Genomic DNA, 13,497 nt, shown 5'->3' with positions numbered 1-13,497 from the left:
GTCACATTGGCGTCTCGTTTTCTAATTCCTCAGTCTACAGTTTCTAACTGACACACATTGTATCGAGGACAACACTCTAGACCAGACCCGTGAAGACCCGGGGAAGAATAGGTCTTCAGCAAGCTGTGTCGTAAAAGGCGACAATGCTTGTTGTAAGAGGCGACTAACGGGATCGGGTGGTCAGGCTCGCTGACTTGGTTGATGCATGTCGTCTTATCCCATTTGCGTGGATCGATGTTCATGATGTCAGTCACTGGATTGTCGGGTCCAGACCCGATTATTTACAGCCCGCCGCCATATAGCTGGAATATTGCTGAGTGTGGCGTTAACCCGCTTGATACTGATGTGTGCGTGATGTAAGTTGAATTTTATTCGACTTCAAAGTGAGGATTGAAGGGGGAGGACAATGATATCCCCCTGCACGTTCAGGGGATTAAACAACAAACAAACAAAACCCTAGACCAGAGTTGCGTGTGCAGGCGACTAACAGAATTGAAGTGTTTCCACAGATACTACTACTACTACTAATAATAGACCATTTATATTGCGCATATTTCCACACCACTCAGTGACATGCTCAAATCCTGCTTATGATATCAGTCACTGGATCAGTGTGCACTCAACAATCATTCTCAGCTCCCTGGGTAGTATACAGATCAGTCACAGGGACTTTGTGCACGGTCTTCACGCACCGAACACATTGCATGAAGTGTCAGCTACCGTTATCGTATCCTCTCATCCGTTCCTAGTTTAATATCAATTTTTCCCTACTAGTGGCTTCGGATCGTCCCTTTTGAAAAGTCTAACCCTTTCCGCTGTAGGCTTTACTCCTACATCTTCGCGTGGCTACAAATCAGAAAATATTTTAGAAATAAACTTACCAATCTGGCCCTTATATTTGAATTACTTTCCTCAAACTACGTTTGCTGTAAGTTGAACTTTAAATTAGTATTCCAGAAACACGGTATTGGTTCCGAAACTATTTGTTTTTGTTTCCGATCTGGAATCCTTATTCAAAGTTCACTCTTTTGTGACGACGGGACAATCCATATCTCCAGTTGATAGATTGATGTTAAACGATGAAGGATGCGGGGATCGGTAACCGCAGCTATTGAATGTCAGCACAGAGTACCATGATGCACGTTGTGAGAAAGGCAGGTGACAAACACTACACCATTCGGTTTCGACTAACTTTATCATATCGGTTCGAATCCCAAATATAACCGATCGTTAACGATCCTCGCTCTGTACCTATCCCAGCTGTGGGTTTCACTTAAATTTGTACACGTCCAAGACCTACGTCACTTCTGGTTTTTCTCCCACATTATGCTGACTCAACGTAATGTAGATGAAATATTGTGTAAGCCTCATTGAACCCAAATCACAACAGTTTATTTTCATCGACTCGTTTGTCAGGATCACTCCCATTTCAAAATATTACCCATCAAAGTATAATTGTAAAGATCAGGGTCCACATGCACAAAGCGATTTTAGTGCTAAGATGAGCGTAAATCCAACCCTTTAACGAAGGATTACGATAGTCGTAGCGCTGAGCTCACTTTGTGCAAGTTGGCCAAGGGGCCCGTCTCACAAAGCGATCGTAGCGCTAAGATGATCGTAAACCCCATTCTTTAACGAAGGATTACGATAGTCGTAGCGCTGAGATCACTTTGTGCAAGTGGGCCCAGGGCCCGTCTCACAAAGCGATCGTAGCGCTAAGATGAACGTAACTTCCATCCATACTTTAACATAGACTTACGACTGTCGAAGCGATATGATCGCTTCGTAGAACCACGGACCTATATACAAGTCCGTGGTAGAACAAAGCCGTGTTCGTTATGTGAAGAAATCAAATTTCACCTTTGAAACGCCACTCACAAGACGTAATGTATGTTTGCGGATTTTTTAATGTAAAAGAGTTTGAACACTTCCTCAAAATTACGCGTCACCAGACTTCGTAAGTTTTTCACATAACCGATCTTGTACGTTTCGAATAGTGCAACTATGTGGTTAAATTTCCCATTACCACGTTGAAGAAATGTGAGTAAGCCGTACACCTCTATCTTACTGCTGATGTAAAATGTCAGTGAGAATGCGTTGATGTGTATGGTCCAACAGACATATATCGTTAGCTGTAATCAATACTCTTGTTAGAACATGAATATACAAGACAGAATAGTTCGTCGTATAAACGCAAATACTCTGCAGCGTTTGAAATTGGCACTAGTCCTGTAGTCCTTACCAAACTGCCCAATAGTAAAGGTATCCTTAGGAATAGTAGAAATTGGCCCATTTAAGGGTTTTGCCATATGTTATCATTATAAGGACTAGTGGACAAAAACTGTTAGTTTCTAACCCTGGTCTGGTTTGATCATGAGCATACAGAGGAGAATAAGACCGCCTCCGTGGTCTAATGGTAGAGCGTTTTCTCGGAGCGTCTGTCTGTCTTCAAATAACTACCGAAACTTATAACCTAGACCTCTATGGTCTTAAAATGTTTTCAAAGGCAAGATGAATTATGATCCAAACCTTCATCCACCCGTTACACTCCTTATTGTATTATAATTTCAATGAACATCTGAAGATCCGGGTAGGAATAGGTCTTCACAGACCAATGCTTGTCGTTATAGGCGACTGCGCTTGTCGTAAGAGGCTTTCTAACGGGATCGGGTGGTCAGGCTTGCTGACTTGGTTGATGCTCATGATGCTCACTGGATTATCTGGTCCAGACTCGATTATTCACTGACTGTCGTCACATAGTTGGCAAATTGCTGAGTGCGGCGTTTAACAACAAACCAACCAACCACGGCTTGGCTGATTCCATGTCCTTGTACCTTTACGGCGAACGTGAATCGTCGCTCACAATATCAATCACTGGAAACAAACAAACAAAATGTAATTTCAATACGATTTGCAAGAGTAGTAATTAATTTCTATATATCTTTCACTATTAATGTGAGAGCTACGAGTACGTATATTCCTCAGTTAATGACGTTTTAATTCATCCGCAGTAACGGGCCATACCGAGTGTCTGGAGATCCTGATCGACCACGACGCCGATCTCTCCACCCCCGACAAACACAAGGCCCGCCCCATCCACTACGCTGCTCAGATAGCTCGGGATGGCTTCAACACCCAGGGCAAGGAAGATAGTACCCAGGTGCTCAGGCTGCTTCTCCAACACCAGGTGCCCTACGACATCACCGACAAAGATGGCCGCCAACCATTATTATGGGCGGCTAGTGCAGGTAAAGAATAGATCACTCTTTAAATGTGATAATAATTGATATTAACATGCTTTGCCATCTGATTATTCCTCTCTGGCACACAATATATCATTTAAGATATGTATCTCAGTTTCAACTCTCTTCAAGGTCACATGCTTGGCTTGGGTCAAGGGTAACGTTAACGTAATATCCTCCATATCAAACGTCAACGTCTGAGAACAAAACAAACCGCAGGCGTTTACGCTTCTGGCGTTTGACGTTTCCTGTAAAATATTGATCGATGACAATTCCAATCTAGACTGAAAACAAATGCTTTTTTATAGTGTTGACTTTCAAAATGTTAAAGAAATGGAAACCCACGCCTACCATGGCACGGACATTTGCGAAGTGAGTCTCTTTGACGGAGTTCCTGTTGATCGGATGTAGCAGTTGATACAAAAGCTGAATCGTTCTTGTCTGCTAAAACGACTCGAGAATGATGTCCCAGTGCCATGCTATTTTTTTAGAGTATTTCGTTCTTTAGTTTAGAAGCGACTGGCACTTTGACTGTATACTCATTAATTGCAGTCGAGTTATACGAGTTATATATCGTAATGTACTAGTAACCATAAGGATACAACAGTAAAGTATGTTTATAACGAACACGCTTATAACGAACTGACCGATACAACGAACATATTTTTTAGTCCCGACCATTTGTTGTATAAATGCTTTATATATGCCTATAACGAACTACGGTTATTACGAACTAAAATAAGTGGTCTCTTTGAGTTCGTTATAACCGTAGTTTACTGTACTTGTATCAATTTGTTGTTACAATCACCATCATTATTAATTATCATCATTATTATTATTATTATTAAATTATGTATTATTATTAATTTTTCTCCTTCCTTCATGTTGTTGATATTATTATTATCCCCCGGCATATAATGCGGGGGGATATAGCGATCAGCCAGTCTGTCTGTCCGTCCGTCTGTCTGTCCGTAATCATTTCCTTTTGCGGGGCAGAATTCGAAAACCGTTCAGTATATTTGATCGAAACGTGAAAGATGTATCAGTCACATGCGGGAATGTGCCTCTTGCTATTTTGTAATTTAAAAAAAAAATATTTTTGCTATTTAGGAATGTTTCAAAATTTCATTTTTCCGTGTATCCATGGACACAAGTTAGACTTTGCTGAAATGGAGGTAGGTGTCGTTTCTGGAGCAGCACTAAAAAACTGTTCAACAGTGTTGAATCAAAGTTGGCTCATGTATTTTTCAGGGGTTGAAGTGGTGCCTTTTGCTATTTAGGAATTTAGATATTTTTTCCTGTTTCCATGGCAAGAAGTTTGACTTTGACTACATCTTGAAAACTAATAGGTATTCTTCCTTGAAACTATGCACACATATGGCCAGTTTGTCATCTGGTGCCTTTTGCTACTTAGGGATTGTTAGAATTTATATTTTTTCCGTTTCCTTGGCAACAAGTTTGACTTTGACTGTTCATGTTTTTGTGTACCTGACACAGAAGTACAAAGTTCCGAGTCCCAATTCCATGGTGTTGTTTTGATAGCTCAATAACTACTCTTGTACACTGACAGACAGATTGGATAGAAATTCTTCATCAAGTGGACTTAACAGGCAGATAATATGCTCTTTCGAATTTGGGGGGGGGGGGGGGGGGGGGGGGGATTTGTCAACTTCCGCTGACTCTTGTTATCATCTCATCATCATCATCATCATCATCATCATCATCATCATCATATTCAGTATCATCACATATTTGTTGTGTATGTATTTAACGTATGTTTTACTGCATGCAGTATGCAGTTGTGCTGTACATCTGTACCAACATTATAACAGCTATACACAAGTACTAGCGTACTTACAAACTGCTCTGTGTAATCACCGTCGCAGAAGGCCGGCCTAATACGGCTGGTGATAACAGCACCACACTTTACATATTCGACCTGACTGTGTAATGGACCTACCGTCGGTAACAATGTATTGAGATGCGTCTGCCAGAATGGCCGACTCTGCCTTGACACATGGGAGAATGACGTCGACTTAAAAACATCAATACCAAAGGGTATTTGTAACTCCTTCAGAAAAATGGGAGAAACATCAGGTCGTGAGCTGTCTGCATCAGGTTACATCAGGTTACATCAGGTTATATCTGGTTACGTCTGGTTACATCTGGTTACATCAGGTTCGAGGAAAAAACGTATTCAGCTGCAGCTGTATCATTCCTCGTGCACTTTGCACTTTGGGATTACTTTTTCACGACAAACGTCAGTCATTGCCGTAATCAACGTCAGTCATTGCCGTAATCAACGTCAGTCATTGATGATATCAACGTCAATCATTGACGATATCAACGTCAGTCATTGGCATAATCAACGTCAGTCATTGATGATCTCAACGTCAATCATTGACGATATCAACGTCAGTCATTGACGATATCAACGTCAGTCATTGACGTTATCAACGTCATCTAATTGCCAATAGTCCGTTGTGCCTTGTCCTTTTTCGCATACAGTGAAACTCCGTTTATCCGAACGGTACCATGTTGTTTTACGCCGCACTCAGCAATATTCCAGCTATGTGATGGCGGTCTGTAAATAATCGAGTCTGGACCAGACAATCCAGTAATTGACACCATGAGCATCGATCTACGCAATTGGGATACGATGACATGCATCAACTAAGTCAGCGAGCCTGACCACCTGATTCCGTTAGTCGCCTCTTACGATACCTATGGGTTGCTGATGAACAATTCTAACCCGGATGGGGATCATGGCCTGCGAAGTTCTTGTCACTTCAATCATGTACCTAACAGTAATCGCCCGGGACGTGAGGTGTCCGGACTAACGAGGTTTCACTGTATTTAAAAACAAACAAACTTTTAAAGACGAAACGAATATTTGATTTATTCTTCGTGAGATGAAGCAACAGTCATTGTCATACTATTGTTCATGAACAGCGTGACCTCATTTATCCGGAATAGTGGAATATAAGAACATTGTGTCACAGATTGTCCGGACAAAAAAGGTTTTACTTTGAAATACGCTACCTAGCAATTCCGCATTTCTTGTGTTTCAGGTAATCCCCCTGCTTGTAAGATTCTAGTTGAGGCTGGTGCCGACCCAAATGTCGTCGACAACGATGGATTAACAGGTAAGATTGTAGCTTCCTCGAGCTGTTTCCTGATTCGTTTGTCTAAATGGGAATCAGATGGCCACAATGGCTACGGGGGATGAAGGTGATCATTTAGAAAGACAACTCAGCTGTGTCATCAAATGAGACATTTTATGGGGATGACTGCCTCGGCGACCAGTGCGTATCACTGTTAAACGTGGGCCACACCAAACAAGGTTAGCGTTATTGTTTAGTGAGTAAGGTTTTACGCCGCTTTTAGCATTATTCCAGCAATATCACGGCGGAGGACACCGGAAATGGGCTTCACACATTTTACCCATGTAGGGAATCGAACCCGGGTCTTCGGCGTGACGAGCGAACGCTTTAACCACTAGTCTATGACCGTGATCGTGGGTGCGAATTTCAATTCGATCTGATTATATTGCTAGGTTTGTGAACACTATTCCCGTTCTCGTGGATTTTCCCAAAGTTTGATTGTTTGTTGTTTAACGCACTTAGCCATATGAGGGCGAGTCTGGATCACACAATCCAGTGATTGATATCATGAGCATCGATCTACGCAATTGGGATACGATGACATGCATCGACCAACTTAGCGAGCCTGACCACACGGTGCCGTTAGTCGCCTCTGACGACAAGCTTAGTCGCCTTTTACGGCAAGCATGGCTTGCTGAAGACCTATTCTGACCCGGATCTTCACGGGTCGTTTTCCAAAAGAGGTAAACATCTAAGACCTCAACACATCAGACTTCCCTCCCATATGAAGCCGACATGCAGTGACATAACGAAAATCATGTTCAAAGCGGCGTTAAACCAAACTCACTCACTCACTGGACATTGCTCCGGAATAATCCACTCCGCCCCCTGTTCGGCTTGTTGGAGGAATCAAGCATCTTAGTTAAGGAGGCCAGCGGGGACGCATCCAGTCTTCCAAGAGGCCCACGATTGATCACCGATGTCAGAGCAAACACTATGTCATGATCAAGAGGGAAGCCCTTAACATGAAGACGTGGCAGGACTCGCGGGGTTAATCCATGGAACAGCCCGTAGTGATGCCATGCCAATGATTGATCAGTCACGGGGCATGTGCCTTGCCATACCGGGCCGAGGGGACATCAATTATGTACGTTTGATTAAAGCAATAATTAGAAATGAAGACATCAAGTATTGTGCCTCCAGAACAATCTCCACAACGTGGCCAGTGTCACGGCCTGATGGGTTTTTTTACGTTTTGACGTTGGCTTTATTGATGTTTATAACAATAATAGAAATAGCCCGCTCTGACTGACGTCTTTAGCCCTTGCTTAATCAGCTCCATTTATCGTAGGATCGTTGAAAGGTTTTACGTGTATGTTTAGACGAAATATCAATATTACTAAATGCGCACAGGCCTTAGTAAGATTCACGGGAAGTTTAAAAGATGTCATTCTGCTTTGGAGAGATTCGATCCTAAGAAGAGGTGGTAGGGTAGCCTAGTGGTTAAAACGTTCGCTCGTCACGCCGAAGGCCCGGGTTCGATTCCCCACATGGACACAATGTGTGAACCCATTTCTAGTGTCGCCCGCCGTGATATTGCTGGAATATTGCTAAAAGCGGCGTAAAACCATACAGTTTCATTCACTCATAAGATTGGAGTCGTGTGAGTGAGTGGGTATTGTTTTCAGCCGCATCATGTGGTGCAGGTACTGGCGGCTCGTTGAGAGTGGGCTTGACATTGGTTCATATCATGGACAACGAGCTGCACCGCCAGGGTCCGATAATACACACTCATGTCACACACATACCCCGGGTATATGTGCAAAGTGATAAAACGCACATCGCATAATAAGGCACTTAGGCCTATTTTCACCACGGGAAGAAAACATGAGACAATTAGACCTGTTCTCGCCACGGGAAGAGAAGCATGAGGTAATTAGGCCTGTTCTCGCCACGGAAAGAGAAGCATGAAGCACTTAGACCTGTTCTCGCCACGGGTTGACAAGCATGAGGCACTGAGCCCTATTCCTCACGTTGGGAGACACGTCAAAAGAAGTCAATGACCAAGTCTCAGTAGAATCGATGTATACGACTCAAAAGAAAGTTCTTTCATACAGCTATAGGTAATCTGTCAGGGTATGACAGGTTAACTATAGTAATATAAAAGAATCGGCTGTTCTCTAACTTCTTTCGAGTAATAAGTGAGTAAGTAGGGTTTTACGCCGCTTTTAGCAATATTCCAGCAATATCACGGCGGGGGACACCAGAAATGGGCTTCACACATTTTACCCATGTCGGGAATCGAACCCGGGTCTTCAGCGTGACGAGCGAACGCTTTAACCACTAGGCTACCCGACCGCCCCCTTTCGAGTAATAGCTCAGGTGTAACGCACCTTGTATTGACCGTGTAATGTTGCGATGTATGGGTTCTTTGAAGAGACATAATCCATAACTCTTCCCAGTATGAATCGTTAACGTTCATGAGAAAATGGCAAATAAACGCATAATCCAATATTATTCACGGACTATCAGCGGAATATGAACTATTCCTATTGAAACACTCAGAAAGGCAGAATGTGTCATTTGAACAAGGATTGACGTAAATGCATACATGCATATATAGCATAACTTGCGATAGTTCCTCCTGCCACCTTCTCAGATCTCACCAGCGGTCAGTTTTTGTTGCTTAGTCTCATGCCTGGCTCACAAAGGCTGAAATTAGGAAAACCTTTTCATTTTTTTGTCTATCTGGGTTTTATCAGACACCGCCTTGTAAATTCGGTTTTGTTAAAGATTAGTGTATCTATTATTTCACTAGTCTTCGGAGCTAGACCCAGTGAACAAGACAACTGTTTGCTATATTTACATACAATAATTGGATTTTTACTTGTCCTCAGCACAATTTGATAGTCTTGGGCTAGCGGACTAGCGTGAATTTGGAAAGCGGTTTTTAGGCACAGGAGATAAGGGAAACGTTCAAATATACTAGTAGTTACTTGTCATGTTAAATACAAACCATGAAGATCCGGGGTAGAATAGGTCTTCAGTAACCCATGCTTGCCGTAAAAGGTGACTATGCTTGTGGTAAGAGGCGATAACGGGATCGGGTGGTCAGGCTCGCTGACTTGGTAGATGCAGGTCATCGTATCCCAGTTGCATGGATTGATGCTCATGATATCAATCACTTGATTGTCTGGTCCAGACTCGATTATGTATAGACCGCCGTCATATAGCGGAGTTCGGCGGTATACAACAAAGCAGACAAACATATCTAACTTTGACCCTATTTAATTATGGGGAAAATAATGAACGCAATCTAATAAAGAGTCTTAGTTGAATTTTGGCTACAGAGCACGAGCAAGAAACAAATGAAGAAACACCAAGAAACAAATTAAGAAAACCCCGGACGTTATCAGCCGTTCAGGGCCCCGTTGTACAAAGCTATCTTAGTGCTAAGGTGATCATAACTACCATAAAATAACATAGGCTTACGACAGTCGTAGCGCTAAGATCGCTTTGTGCAACGGGGCCCAGGTCGTATGTCCAACTGGGAATTTGTTTATCCCTGTTTTTCCCCGATGCATTTTCCCCGTTTTTAGAACAGAGGCTTTCTCGGACTTCATAAAAGTAGTATTAGGTTCAGTATATGGTGAGTGAGTGAGTGAGTGAGTGAGTGAGTGAGTTGTGTTTAACGCCGCTTTTAACAGTATCACAGTATATGACGGCGTGTCAGCTTAATGTGGGAGGAAAACCCGAAGTGATGCAGGTCTTAGACGTTTACCACATCGGCGAAACCAACGAGCACGGGTTTGGTGCTGACAAACCTAGAAACATAATCGGGGCGAACCGGGATACGAACCCACAATCATAGGTTTCTGGCGCGCGCAAGGGACGCCACTCTGCACAGCTAATCGCGGCGCCTTGGACGACTGGGCCACCCGTGCCCCCCTATATGAGATTTAATCAAAACCTTCTTGCTTGTACCTGTAGGAATATTCTGCAACATCCTTCCAAGCAGCTTGCCTGGGTGGATGAAACTCATTTGTTCAAAGATCTGAGCTAAAAAAACATCGAACGTCAGAGCAGCGAGGCTCTCAAATGCGGAAAAAAACAGATCTGTTCAGAATAAGAACAAAACCACCAATACAGATGAATGCAGAACGTGATTGCATATTTAGGTGCTATTTCCTTTCAATCTCCTCAGCTCTCCACTGTGCAGCAAGTCGCGGTCACACGTCCTGTATGGAAACGCTGTTGTCGGATTGCAAAGCCAAGGTGGACCCCGAGGACAGAAACAACTGCACGCCGCTATTCTACGCCATCACCCTCGGCAACATCGACTGCATGAAGATGTTGGTGCAGCATCGCGCCGACACGGCACACGTGGACAACAAAGGCAGATCGTAAGTAGCACAGATAGCCCGTGCAGATCGGAAGTAGCACGTGCATATCATGTTTACAAGCCATTCTGGGGCCACTGCGCCTCAGGAAAGTCTAAAATGCCTTGTTTAGCTTCATGCGTTAAAAGGTGTTTAAATTGATTTTTCCTGTTCTGCCGTTAAGCTAATTCAGTCTGACAGTTTTCATTTGCGGTTGAAGTTGTCACTATCTGATTTCAGAGAATGAATAGAGTTGATAGGATTTCAGTTCCGGTGTATAATGAGTTGGAAGTAAAAACTCAATCAGCCTTGTTGTAGAAAGATCTGAAACGCAATTTGCTTTTCTTAACGCTCGTGTGATGAGATTTGAGAACGAAATTCAGAATGGGCACTCTGTTTAAATTCAGTGTTTTGTTAGCTGCACATTTTGTTGTGGGCATTGCCGTGAGAGGTAGTACGATGATTTTAGGAGTGACTCTATCACTTATTATCTCGCCAAATATTTGTCGAAAATGACATTAACCTTAACTGTTGCTTATATGAAATGTAGTTATGATTGATATCTAAGAAAGACAACTCTCCACTTAGACCGGATTAAAGGACAATGTAGAATCTTTGCTTTCTGCCTTGACTAAATACGAATCATATAGCTGATTGCACTTTCTATTACATTTATACGGATGTAGTGTTGCTGACTACAGCCCGCCTGGCTGTAGATGTAGTGTTGCTGACTACAGCCCGCCTAGCTGTAGATGTAGTGTTGCTGACTACAGACCGCCTGGCTGTAGATGTAATGTTGCTGACTACAGCCCGCCTGTCTGTAGATGTAGTGTTGCTGACTACAGCCCGCCTGTCTGTAGATGTAGTGTTGCTGACTACAGCCCGCCTGTCTGTAGATGTAGTGTTGCTGACTACAGCCCGCCTGGCTGTAGATGTAGTGTTGCTGACTACAGCCCGCCTGTCTGTAGATGTAGTGTTGCTGACTACAGCCCGCCTGGCTGTAGATGTAGTGTTGCTGACTACAGCCCGCCTGGCTGTAGATGTAATGTTGCTGACTACAGCCCGCCTGGCTGTAGATGTAGTGTTGCTGACTACAGCCCGCCTGTCTGTAGATGTAGTGTTGCTGACTACAGACCGCCTGTCTGTAGATGTAATGTTGCTGACTACAGCCCGCCTGTCTGTAGATGTAGTGTTGCTGACTACAGCCCGCCTGTCTGTAGATGTAGTGTTGCTGACTACAGCCCGCCTGTCTGTAGATGTAGTGTTGCTGACTACAGCCCGCCTGGCTGTAGATGTAGTGTTGCTGACTACAGCCCGCCTGTCTGTAGATGTAGTGTTGCTGACTACAGCCCGCCTGGCTGTAGATGTAGTGTTGCTGACTACAGCCCGCCTGGCTGTAGATGTAATGTTGCTGACTACAGCCCGCCTGGCTGTAGATGTAGTGTTGCTGACTACAGCCCGCCTGTCTGTAGATGTAGTGTTGCTGACTACAGCCCGCCTGTCTGTAGATGTAATGTTGCTGACTACAGCCCGCCTGGCTGTAGATGTAATGTTGCTGACTACAGCCCGCCTGGCTGTAGATGTAATGTTGCTGACTACAGCCCGCCTGGCTGTAGATGTAGTGTTGCTGACTACAGCCCGCCTTGCTACAGAAGCCAGATGACCATGCGGACCTTTAAGCTTTATCATTTAATTGGTTGGTTGTTTTGTTGTTTAACGCCGCACTCAGCAATATTCCAGCTATATGACGGCGGTCTGTAAATAATCGAGTCTGGACCAGACAAACCAGTGATTGATATCATGAGCATCGATCCACGAAATTGGGATCGATGACATGCATCAACCAAAGCAGCGAGCCTGACTACCCGATCCCGTTAGTCGCCTTTTACGACAAGCGTAGTCGCCTTTTACGGCAAGCATAGGTTGCTGAAGACCTATTCTATCCCGGATCTTCACGGGCCTTTATCCTTTAAAGAATGTGAAATACCTTATACCTTATTAAGTAATATGTAAATAATCAATCAAACAGATAAATTTTGATACTGTTAAATATAAAGCAGCAACAACAAAATTAACACACCCCATCCTCACTCTCCCTCCAGAGTATTACGTCCCCTGGGCACGCCAGAAACCTATGATTGTGGGTTCGAATCCCGGTTCGCCCCGATTATGTTTCTAGGTTTGTCAGCACATTACCCGTGCTCGTGGGTTTCACTGAAGTGGTCTGCGACCTGCATCACTTGGGGCTTTCCTCCCACATTAAGCTGACACGCCGCGATATATCTGTATTACTGTTAAAAGCGGCGTTAAATCAAACTTGCTCACTCACTTGAAATCAATCACTGGATTGTCTGGGCCAGACTCGATTATTTACAGACCGCCGTCATATAACTGGAATATTACTGAGTGCGGCGTTAAACAACAAACCAACCAGCCAACCAACACTCACTCACTCACTCACTCACTCCAGAGTATTAAATGGCCGGTCCCTATTAGTTTAACACTGCAGCCTCAAGTTAACGGAACTACTTCATGAAGCTTTATAGCTTATAAAGTGTTGTTTGAATGACTTAGACAAAAGTCACAATGGCACACATACCGCCTGGCTGTTACTTCATAGCTTGTTTAAATATTTAAATATCGAACCCACTGCAGAGTCCCGGTGGCGTTATGCAACGACTCCACTGAAAGTCACCGCGTAACCGAGAGATTGCGACCTGGAAACAGAGGCGACCATACATTGGATTCCATTCCCGTTTCTGTTTCGTCCGC

The 13,497-nt window shown here is 43.7% G+C and overlaps 1 protein-coding gene across 1 annotated transcript in view; it reads left to right on the top strand.

Moving 5' to 3' along the window:
- Positions 1 to 13,497, top strand: part of LOC124132379 (inversin-B-like) — a 75,291-nt gene that overhangs the window by 38,561 nt on the left and 23,233 nt on the right. Inside the window, exons 6-8 of the mRNA XM_048403265.1 lie at positions 3,012 to 3,248; positions 6,314 to 6,388; positions 10,551 to 10,749. Of these exons, the coding sequence (XP_048259222.1) occupies positions 3,012 to 3,248; positions 6,314 to 6,388; positions 10,551 to 10,749 (511 nt within the window). The remainder of the gene's footprint in view (positions 1 to 3,011; positions 3,249 to 6,313; positions 6,389 to 10,550; positions 10,750 to 13,497) is intronic.

The sequence above is a fragment of the Haliotis rufescens genome, unplaced genomic scaffold, assembly GCF_023055435.1.
Source record: "Haliotis rufescens isolate VD_foot unplaced genomic scaffold, xgHalRufe1.0.p SCAF_3, whole genome shotgun sequence".
Lineage (NCBI taxonomy): Eukaryota > Metazoa > Mollusca > Gastropoda > Lepetellida > Haliotidae > Haliotis > Haliotis rufescens.
This window is presented reverse-complemented; position numbering and strand designations above follow the sequence as displayed.